Here is a 12,500-nt window from a genome sequence, read left to right as displayed (position 1 = left end):
CTTTGGGCTTTAGCATTTTGCTTTTCCAACTAGGGTTGTAGCTTAGCTTCCAATAATAATAATAATAATAATAATAATAATAATATCTATATTTAGATAAGAGTAAGTAATATACCAAGAACATGCCTAGATGGACAATAACTAATATAGGCCTAGAGTGGATTCATTCTCAAGCACCTGGAATAATAATTTGTTTATGAATATTGAAGCTTCTTAAAGTGACCTGACATTTTCTATAAATCTGAGGCAAAGAAAAAGGTTCTTACTATGTTTGGCTGAATTATGTATACTGGCATCTCAAAAAACTATGGCTATCTACAATAAAAAAATTGAAATGTACTTTAAAACGATTAACCAGACTGAAACAGAATAAACTGGCGATAAAAAGTTTGTTTCTAAAGCTTTAACAAACAATCTCTGCACCGATTCAGTATTATTATTATTATTATTATTATTATTATTATTATCCTCCTCCTCCTCCTCCTCCTCCTCCTCCTCCTCCTCCTCCTCCTTCTTCTTCTTCTTCTTCTTCTTCTTCTTCTTCTTCTTCTTCTTCTTCTTCTTATTATTATTATTATTATTATTATTATTATTATTAGCTAAGCTACAACCTCAGTTGGAAAAGCAGGATGCTATAAGCCTAAGGGCTCCAACAGTGAAAAATAGCCCAGTGAGGACAGGAAACAAGGAAATAAATGAACTACAAGATAAATAATGAACAACTAAAATAAAAAAATATTTTAAGAACACTAACAACATTAGTTGCATAACCAAAAATGTATGAACAACCTCCCCCCCCCCAAAAAAAAAAAAATCCCCACTCCTCATATTTACCTGACGATGAAGTCGTATATGACGACGTAATATTCGTCGTCTTTATAGCAGGCACCAAATTCAGTGAGTCTATATTTCATGTCTGCCAATTCCTTGCGGACTCGCTGCGGGTCCAGTAGGTAACCCCCGACTGTGTAGACGTATACAATGACGTCATTTAACGAAGTGATGTGGACTTCGGGCTGTAAGAGGGGGTAAGTTTATTACGAAAAAATGGTGGATTTGGTTATAAATAATTAAGAGGAGATTTAGCATTGAAGAGTGGTAAAAATTTGGAGATTGAGCATTGAAGAATGGTAAAAATTTGGAGATTGAGCATTGAAGAATGGTAAAAATTTGGAGATTGAGCATTGAAGAATGGTAAAAATTAGGAGATGAAGCATTGAAGAATGGTAAAAATTTGGAGATTGAGCATTGAAGAATGGTAAAAAATTTGGAGATTGAGCATTGAAGAATGGTAAAAAATAGGAGATGAAGCATTGAAGAATGGTAAAAATTTGGAGATTGAGCATTGAAGAATGGTAAAAATTTGGAGATTGAGCATTGAAGAATGGTAAAAATTTGGAGATTGAGCATTGAAGAATGGTAAAAATTAGGAGGTAGGGCATTGAAGAATGGTAAAAATTTGGAGATTGAGCTTTGAAGTATGGTAAAAATTTGGAGATTGAGCATTGAAGAATGGTAAAAATTAGGAGGTAGGGCATTGAAGAATGGTAAAAATTTGGAGATTGAGCATTGAAGAATGGTAAAAATTTGGAGATTGAGCATTGAAGAATGGTAAAAATTTGGAGATTGAGCATTGAAGAATGGTAAAAATTAGGAGGTAGGGCATTGAAGAATGGTAAAAAATAGGAGATGAAGCATTGAAGAATGGTAAAAATTTGGAGATTGAGCATTGAAGAATGGTAAAAATTTGGAGATTGAGCATTGAAGAATGGTAAAAATTTGGAGATTGAGCATTGAAGAATGGTAAAAATTAGGAGGTAGGGCATTGAAGAATGGTAAAAAATAGGAGATGAAGCATTGAAGAATGGTAAAAATTTGGAGATTGAGCATTGAAGAATGGTAAAAATTTGGAGATTGAGCATTGAAGAATGTTAAAAATTAGGAGATTGAGCATTGAAGGATGGTAAAAATTAGGCGATAGAGCACTGAAAATGGTAAGAATAAGGAGAATGTTAAAAATTAGGAGATAGAGCATTGAAGAATCGTAAAAATTAGGAGGCTGAGCACTGAAGAATGTTAGAAATTAGGAGAGAGATAGAGCATTGAAAAATGGTATAAATAAGGAGGCTGAGCATTGAAGAATGGTATAAATTAGGTAATAGAACATTAAAGAATGGTAAAAATTAGGAGGCTGAGCATTGAAGAATGTTAAAAGTTAGGAGGTAGGGCACTGAAGAATGGTATAGATAAGGAGGCTGAGCATTGAAAAATGTAAAAAATTTGGAGGAGATGGAGCATTGATGAATGATAAAAATTAGGAGGCTGAGCATGAAACAATGTTAAAAATTAGGAGATAGAGCATTAAAGAATAGTAAAAATTAGGAGTCTGAGCATTGAAGAATGTTAAAAATTAGGAGATGGAGCATTGAAGAATGTTAAAAATTAGGAGATGGAGCATTGAAGAATGTTAAAAATTAGGAGATGGAGCATTGAAGAATGTTAAAAATTAGGAGATGGAGCATTGAAGAATGGTAAAAATTAGAAGGCTGAGCATTGACAAATGTTAAAAATAGAGTATATTCTTTGAATTTCTGCTTTTCGTTTGCATACCATAAAATGTTCAGACTCAAAGATAAAAAGTTTTTTTATCAATTACATCTTCAGTTTGATTTAGAATTTATCATCCGTTACTTTGCTATATCAAGATAGATTGTGGTTGCATTTCATAAACTTTCGACATTTCACCATTAATATTTTATAGACAGCTTGATAAAAATGTTATAAGGAACTCAAGGATGTAGTTTATTGAAAAATCGACGTAAACCTATATAAAAGTTTAATTTGATTAAGCCCACTAAGTTTCAATTCACATAAAAAATATACCGAGTTTCACAATAACTGATTTAAAATTGAAGCGAAAACCGCAAGGCTAATTTTTTCAACTTAATCCTGAATACTTTGAGAGTTTAATTTGATTACTCCCTTTTCACATAAAAAATATACCGAGTTTCACAATAACTGATTTAAAATTGAAGAGCAACCCGCAAGGTTAATTTTTTCAACTTAATCCAGAATACTTTGAGAGTTTAATTTGATTACTCCCTTTTCACATAAAAAATATACCGAGTTTCACAATAACTGATTTAAAATTGAAGAGCAACCCGCAAGGTTAATTTTTTCAACTTAATCCAGAATACTTTGAGAGTTTAATTTGATTACTCCCTTTTCACATAAAAAATATACCGAGTTTCACAATAACTGATTTAAAATTGAAGAGCAACCCGCAAGGTTAATTTTTTCAACTTAATCCAGAATTCTTTGATAGTTTAATTTGATTACTCCCTAAGTTTCAATTCACATAAAAAATATACCGAGTTTCACAATAACTGATTTAAAATTGAAGCGAAAACCGCAAGGTTAATTTTTTCAACTTAATCCAGAATACTTTGAGAGTTTAATTTGATTACTCCCTAAGTTTCAATTCACATAAAAAATATACCGAGTTTCACAATAACTGATTTAAAATTGAAGCGAAAACCGCAAGGTTAATTTTTTCAACTTAATCCAGAATACTTTGAGAGTTTAATTTGATTACTCCCTAAGTTTCAATTCACATAAAAAATATACCGAGTTTCACAATAACTGATTTAAAATTGAAGCGTAAACCGCAAGGTTAATTTTTTCAACTTAATCCAGAATTCTTTGATAGTTTAATTTGATTACTCCCTAAGTTTCAATTCACATAAAAAATATACCGAGTTTCACAATAACTGATTTAAAATTGAAGCGTAAACCGCAAGGTTAATTTTTTCAACTTAATCCTGAATACTTTGAGAGTTTAATTTGATTACTCCCTAAGTTTCAATTCACATAAAAAATATACCGAGTTTCACAATAACTGATTTAAAACTAAAGCGTAAACTGCAAGGTTAATTTTTCAACTTAATCCTGAATTCATTATAGGTTAATTTGATTACTCCCTAAGTTTCAATTCACATAAAAAAATATACTGAGTTTCACAATATCTGTTTTAAAACTAAAGCGTAAACAGCAAGGTTAATTTTGAAACTTAATCCTGAATTCATTATAGGTTAATTTGATTACCCCCTAAGTTTCAATTCACATAAAAAAAGAATATACCGAGTTTCACAATATCTGTTTTAAAACTGAAGCAAGGTTAATTTTTCAACTTAACCCTGAATTCGTTGATAACCTTTTCCATAAAATCCACTTTCCAGGATCTAGTTTTTACTTACGGCAGCATATCCTGTGATGGGAGGGTTGGAATGGAGCCTCTTCGGAAGGTAAAGGGACATGGTCATGTTCTGAGGGCACTCCGTGTTGGGATCGCTCGAGTCCCGGATGTTGACGAGGGCGATGGGGCGCGTCGCTTCGATCACTTCCATGTGGGAGTTGATTCCTAGAAGTTTTTAAGGATTTAGATTGGGATAATGTAGGAATTAACATTAACAACTTAAGATTTGCAGATGACATAGCTGTATTTAGTGAATCATAAGAGGAATTGAAAGAGATGATGAAAGATTTGAAAAGGATAGCATGAAATATAGGACCGAAAATGAATATGAGTAAATCTGAGATAACGTTCAATGAAAATGCAGAGACAACAAATATTTGTTAAGGGCAAACCTATGGAGATTGTTAACGAATATGCATTAGGACAGACAGTAAGTGCTTCATGGGACATGAGACTGAAATTAAAAGAAGGATAATTATAGATGTGCAGATGACATATCTCTATTTAGTGAATCATGGGAGGAATTGAAAGAGATGATATACGATTTTTAAAGAAAAAACAGAAATATAGGACTGAAAATGAATATGAGTAAAACTGAGATAACGTTCAATGAAAATGCAGAGACAACAAATATTGGTTATGGGCAAACCTATCTAACGAATATGCATGATTAGGACAGACAGTAAGTGTTTCATAGGACTTTAGACCGAAATTAAAAGAAAGATAATTATAGATTTAGGGAATCATGGGAGGAATTGGAAGAGATGATGAAAGATTTGAAAAGAAAAACAGAAAAATAGGACCGAAAATGAAAATGAGTAAAACTAAGATAACGTTTAAATGCAGAGACAACAAATAATGGTTATGGACAAACCTATGGAGATTTTTAATGAATATACATGCTTAGGACAGACAGTAAGTGCTTCATGGGACATGAGACCGAAATTAAAAGAAGGATAATTATAGATGTGCAGATAACATATCTCTATCTACTGAATCATGGGAGGAATTGAAAGAGATGATAAAAGATTTGAAAAGAACAACATAAAATATAAGGCTGAAAATGAATATGAGTAAAACCGAGATAACGTTTAAACGCAGAGACAACAAATAATGGTTATGGACAAACCTATGGAGATTGTTAACGAATATGCATGATTAAGACAGACAGTAAGTGTTTCATGGGACATGAGACCGAAATTAAAAGAAGGATAATTATAGGATGGAGAGATTGTGGTGAAGCAAAATTATGAAAATTAAGATTATGACAGGTAAAATGCCAATTTTCTAAAGAGAAAAGTATTAAATCAACCTATTATCTTATATTATTCATTATGGTACTATTCTAATAATCAACATTATTTATTTCACTTCTTAATCTTAATAAAAACACCCTTTCAGTAATGATGTATATAATTATTTCAATATTTTCATTAATAACAGGCATTACCAGCCAATGGCACTAGCTTGAATCATAAAGTATATCTTAATTCAAATGTATAAATAAATAGAAAAATATTATGTTTCTTTATCCTTGTCTGTGTAGTCTGTCTCTATATTTAGCTACCAGTATTGAAGAGGTAAATAAAAGGTAGTGTCAGCATATAATTTTTGTTGAAATGCCTTGCTCATGAGGTTTAAAAGAGTGCATAAAGTAACCAAAAAAAAAAAAAAAAAAAAAATAGGAGGGGGGGGGGTTCGAGCTCCCCAACCCTCAAGCTGAATAGGCCCGCCAGACTATCTTTGTCTCTCCCCCACACAAGCAACATCTGAAATGACACCCCTAGTTATTCCCTTCAAGAAAACAAAAAAGAAAAAAAAATCATTTAAAGGCTACGCTATCATTAGACGTTATTCTTATTTTGTAACCGAGTCAATTATTATTATTATTATTATTATTATTATTATTATTATTATTATTATTATTATTATTATTAATTGCTAAGCTAAAACCATATTTTGAAAAGCAGAATGCTATAAGGCCAGTGTCTCCACCAGGGAAAATAGCCTAGTGAGGAAAGGAGGCAAGGAAAAATAAAATATTTTAAGAACAGTAACAACATTAAAATAGATATCTTCTACATAAACTACGAAATCTTTAACAAAACAAGAGGAAGAGAAATAAGATAGAATAGTGTGCTCGAGTGTACCCTCAAGTAAGAGAACTCTAACCAAAGACAGTGGAAGACCATGGTACAGAGGGTATGGCACTACCCAAGACTAGAGAACAACGGTTTGGTTTTGGAGTGTCCTTCTCCTAGAAGAGCTGCTTACCATGGCTAAAGAGGCTCTTCTACCCTTACCATGAGGAGAGTAGCCACTGGACAATCACAGTGCAGCAGTTAACCCCTTGGGTTAAGAAGAATTGTTTGGTAATCTCAGTGTTGTCAGGTGTATGAGGACAGGAGAATCTGATAAGAATAGGCCAGACTATTCGGTGTATGCGTAGGCAAAGGGAAAGTGAACCGTAACTAGAGAGAAGGATCCAACGTAGTACTGTCTGGCCAGTGAAAGGATCCAATAACTCTCTAGCGGTAATACTCCACGGATGGCTTAGAGATTATACTTATTTTGTAACCGAGCTTATGTCGAATAACTTTAAAATCTGAAAGAAACTTCTTTTAAAATTATACTACATTTAGCTGTCAAACAATGCTGGAAAGCCCTTAGAGCAACAGGGTGTTACCGTGTTTATAGAGATGGAGGGGCATAAACCCTTTCCAGACGCTCATCGTGGTGAACTGGCATTCCTTAGGGGAGGTGGAGGCGAAGAGGCCGCTGTAATACCGACGTTTTTGGATGCCATATTTGTAGGTTCGGATCACTTCAAAGGAGGGACACTCGACACCTTGGAATAAAGTAAATAAATGTTTAAATAAATTGATTAATATATTAGTTTATGGATAAATAAATCAGTGAATATATCAATAAATGTGTGGATGTAAATGATAAAAGTTGGATAAATTGATTAATATATTAGTATATGTGTAAAAAATCAATGAATGTATTAATAAATGGGTGGAAGTAAATGATAATAACTGGATAAATTTATTAACATATATATATATGTATATATATATATATATATATATATATATATATATACACACACATATATATATATATATATATATATATATATATACATACATATACAGTATATATAATATATTGATTAATATATTAGTTTATGGATAAATAAAAATCAATGAATATATTAATAAATGGGTGGAAGTAAATGATAATAGCTGGATAAATTGATTAATATATATATATGTATATATATACATATATATGTATATATATAGATATATATATACATATATATATATATATATACATATATATGTATATATAGTATATATAATATATTGATTAATATATTAGTTTATGGATAAATAAAAATCAATGAATATATTAATAAATGGGTGGAAGTAAATGATAATAGCTGGATAAATTGATTAATATATTAGTTTATGGATAAATACAAATCAATGAATATATTAATAAATGGGTGGAAGTAAATGATAATAGCTGGATAAATTGATTAATATATTAGTTTATGGATAAATACAAATCAATGAATATATTAATAAATGGGTGGAAGTAAATGATAACAGCTGGATAAATTGATTAATATATTAGTTTATGGATATGCAAATCAATGAATATATTAATAAATGGGTGGAAGTAAATGATAATAGCTGGATAAATTGATTAATATATATATGTATATATATACATATATATGTATATATAGATATATATATATATATATATATATATATATATACATATATATATGTATATATATAGTATATATAATATATTGATTAATATATTAGTTTATGGATAAATAAAAATCAATGAATATATTAATAAATGGGTGGAAGTAAATGATAACAGCTGGATAAATTGATTAATATATTAGTTTATGGATATGCAAATCAATAAATATATTAATAAATGGGTGGAAGTAAATGATAACAGCTGGATAAATTGATTAATATATTAATTTATGGATATACAAATCAATAAATATATTAATAAATGGGTAGAAGTAAATGGTATTACCTGGATAGATTGGATTTCACGGTTGAGAACTTTTTATGATTATTTCATCAACCATGTTAGTAATTTAAATTTTCTTATGTTTTTTAAATAATAATATTGTATTATGAAGCTTCATCTTTGGTGGATAACGGGGGAGGGTGGGCTGTGGCACCCTAGCAGTACCAGCCGAACTCGGTCGAGTCCCTTGTCAGGCTGGGAGAAACGTAGAGAGGAAAGGTCCCATTTTTTCTCATTTGTTTTGATGTCAGCCGCCCCCAACAAAATTGGGGGAAGTGCCTTGGTATATGTATGTATTGTATTAGCCTTGCAGGCAAAATCTAATAATAATGAAAATACTTACCAGCGTTTTCTCATACCCTACAACTGCTGATAATAGTAATAAAAAATGACTTGGGTGAGTTTAGAATCAGGGAATTTATATAAAACTTCATTTGTTCCAAATCTTTTTTGAAGCAAATAACAACGCTTTACTCTGTACTATTATCCTGTACTAGTTTATCCGATCCGTCAAAAATGACGTTTAAATAATGGGCGGTATTCATAAAGAAAAGGATATGCTTATACTTGCAAAATATGAAGGAAATCCTTCTACTTGTATTCATAAACATTTCAAGCAAAAGCTTCTACTTTTAGAGCAAAAGCATATCCTTATAACCACATCAAAGTAAATGGTTATACATAAAGAAGACCCTTTACTTCATATAAAGAGCATATGCTTCGAAAAAGCCGAGTCTGGTCAGTAGCAGACTGCAGTTCGAAGAGAATGGTTGTTCTGTCCGATTCTCAGCACGATGGCAGATTTTGTGGATGTGAGGCATGTTAAACAATACATGCCCCGTTTACCCACACTTGGTCGTGATTTCAAGATGTTATTCCGTTTTGAAGAACAAAATGTACAGTGGCTTGGGGACAGATATCTTGTCCACACCTGGAATCTCAATGAAATATCAAGGTTAAGCCATAACTTGGTGATATGCATTTTACATTTGCTTTTGCATGTATAAACAGTTGGGAAAATACGAAGACTGCTGTATTTAGGGATGTATGTACGTAAAAACAGTATATATGTATGTATGTATATATATATATATATATATATATATATATATATATATATATATATCTACTGTATATATATGCATATATACATATATATATATATATATATATATATATATATATATATATATATATATATATATATATATGTGTGTGTGTGTGTGTGTGTGTGTGTGTGTGTACAGTACATGCAAATATACTGTATTCATATAATATATAAATATAGTTTATATATATATACACACACATATGTATATATATATATATATATATATATATATATATATATATATATTATGTATATGTATATATATATATGTATATATATATTATATACAGTATATATGTATATGTATGTATATATTATATATATGTATATGTATACATATATATGTCTGTATAATATGTATATGTATGTATATATATGACTGTATATATATGTATATATACATCGTATAAATATACATATATACACAGAATATTCATATACTGCAAAAGCTAATATACATGCATGTATATACACATATATAAACTATATATATGTAGATATATATATATATATATATATATATATATATATATATATATATATATATATATATATATATATATATATATCGATTCGTACCAGAAATAGATTGTTCTAAATCCCAAACCTGAAATAATTTAGCTGAAATCAACTATTTCAATTCGGTTTGCTTTAAACCTCAATTACCCTTAGCCCTTCGTCCGGGTATCTTAAAGTTTCCTTCAAACAGCAAAGTTGAGCGTTTAGCGTCTTCAAAACTTTTCAACTCAAATCCATACATCAAATCACGTAGTTTATTATTATTATTATTATTATTATTATTATTATTATTATTGTTGTTGTTGTTGTTGTTGTTGTTATTGTTGTTATAAAACAAGAATGGAATTTTTCGCGAGTCCTGAAAGAATTCGGAAGAAAATCTCGGTTTCCAAATGGCTTCAGAAGAAATAGCCGTAGACTTAGCATGGATTTCTGAATGCCTCCAGAACGGAATCTCAGAACGGTATTGGAAGAAAACTTTCCCTGATTTCCAAATGGCTTCAGAAAAAATAGCCATAGACTTAGCATGAAATTCTGAATGCCTCCAGAACGGAATCTCAGAACGGTTTCGGAAGAAAACTTTCCCGAATTTCCAAAAGTCTTCAAAGGATATAGTCGTATACTTAACATGGATTTCTGAATGACTCAAGAACTGAAATTTCCAGGAACAGTCCTGAACAACTCCTCCCCGAGCTTCAGATGACTTCTGAAGACCTGATCTTCATTTTTTCAAAAGTAGCCTGCAACACCTCACATGATCTGTATGTAGCTGGCGAAATCTAACCAAGGAATTGCGCGTCAATAGGAGTAAGAGGAAATGAGGTGATGACTGGGAGAACGATTTCACTTAACTCAGAGATCTCATTCTGGCGGAATAGGAAGCTGCCGGTAAGAATTATGTGTTACGTCTTCGGAACACCATCAACTACAGATGGCTTTATTTGCTGCCGAAGTTGCCGATCGTTCGTTTTAAATCCGCCGACCTATAGAAAGACACGGATCTTCCGTTGGCAGCTGAGCTTTGAAGATCATAATGTAATGCGCCTTGAAGGATCCTTTGCTTGGGCTTGTGCGACGAAGTCTTATTAAAGGAGACTTGGAAAAAGTACGAAGCTTTGTATCGGTGCAAAAACGGATTGCAGGGAATGAGGATGGAGGCAGAATGGTTCAAATGAACGGTGAGTGACGTGTAGTTCTTCAACAGGATTGTCCCAAAATTCGCCATTGAAGTAAGGACAAATCCAGACGACATTGGTAAATATTATGTTGCTCGTCATTTACTTTGGCATGATAGTGTATGCGGAGAAATCGATAGTATTCATCTCTTTACTCATTGCCCAGATAGGTAAAGAATAAATGCCTTCGATTTCCCTGAGGAATCTGACGAAGTGAGGGCTCGCGGCACTGAAATCTCTTTTGAAATCTAGAAGGACACTGACGAACTAAGGAAAAGACAATGAAATCTCGAAAGAAACAGATAATCTAATGAAAGAAGATCTTGAAAACTAGAAGACAGGAGAGAACAGCGAAGAGGAGCCTCTAATGCCAGAGGTAACACCTAAAAATAGAGAGCCTCTAATGCTAGAAGTAAGGCACCTCAAAATATAGATCGAAGACCCTCTAATGCTAAAAGTATGGAACCTAGAAATATATGTCAAAGAACTTCTAATGCTAGGAGTGTGGGAGTTAAAGAGAGAGGACAAAGAACTTCTAATGTTAGAGGTGTGGGAGCTATAAAGAGAGGTCAAAGAACTTTTAATGCAAAGGGGCGTGGGAGCTAAAAAGAGGTCAAAGAACTTCTAATGCAAGGGGTGGGGGAGCTAAAAAGAGGTCAAAGAACTTCTAATGCAAGGGGTGGGGGAGCTAAAAAGAGGTCAAAGAACTTCTAATGCAAGGAGTGGGGGAGCTAAAAAGAGGTCAAAGAACTTCTAATGCAAGGGGTGTGGGAGCTAAAAAGAAGTCAAAGAACTTCTAATGCAAGGGGTGTGGGAGCTAAAAAGAGGTCAAAGAACTTCTAATGCAAGGGGTGTGGGAGCTAAAAAGAGATCAAAGAACTTCTAATGCAAGGGGTGGGGAAGCTAAAAAGAGGTCAAAGAACTTCTAATGCAAGGGGTGTGGGAGCTAAAAAGAGGTCAAAGAACTTCTAATGCAAGGGGTGGGGGAGCTAAAAAGAGGTAAAAAAACTTCTAATGCAAAGGGTGTGGGAGCTAAAAAGAGGTCAAAGAACTTCTAATACAAGGGGTGGGGGAGCTAAAAAGAGGTCAAAGAACTTCTAATGCAAGGGGTGTGGGAGGTAAAAAGAGGTCAAAGAACTTCTAATGCAAGGGGTGTGGGAGGTAAAAAGAGGTCAAAGAACTTCTAATGCAAGGGGTGTGGGAGCTAAAAAGAGGTCAAAGAACTTCTAATGCAAGGGGTGGGGGAGCTAAAAAGAGGTCAAAGAACTTCTAATGCAAGGGGTGTGGGAGCTAAAAAGAGGTCAAAGAACTTCTAATGCAAGGGGTGTGGGAGGTAAAAAGAGGTCAAAGAACTTCTAATGCAAGGGGT

The 12,500-nt window shown here is 32.3% G+C and overlaps 1 protein-coding gene across 1 annotated transcript in view; it reads right to left on the bottom strand.

Annotated features, from left to right (window-relative positions):
• LOC137650226 (uncharacterized) overlaps positions 1–12,500 on the bottom strand; it is a 107,194-nt gene that overhangs the window by 1,976 nt on the left and 92,718 nt on the right. Inside the window, 3 exon segments of the mRNA XM_068383477.1 lie at positions 835–1,016; positions 4,257–4,420; positions 6,942–7,103. Of these exon segments, the coding sequence (XP_068239578.1) occupies positions 835–1,016; positions 4,257–4,420; positions 6,942–7,103 (508 nt within the window).

The sequence above is a fragment of the Palaemon carinicauda genome, chromosome 11, assembly GCF_036898095.1.
Source record: "Palaemon carinicauda isolate YSFRI2023 chromosome 11, ASM3689809v2, whole genome shotgun sequence".
Classification (NCBI taxonomy): Eukaryota; Metazoa; Arthropoda; class Malacostraca; order Decapoda; family Palaemonidae; genus Palaemon; species Palaemon carinicauda.
The sequence above is the reverse complement of the archived record's forward strand: the minus strand, read 5'-3'. Positions and strand labels throughout refer to the sequence as shown.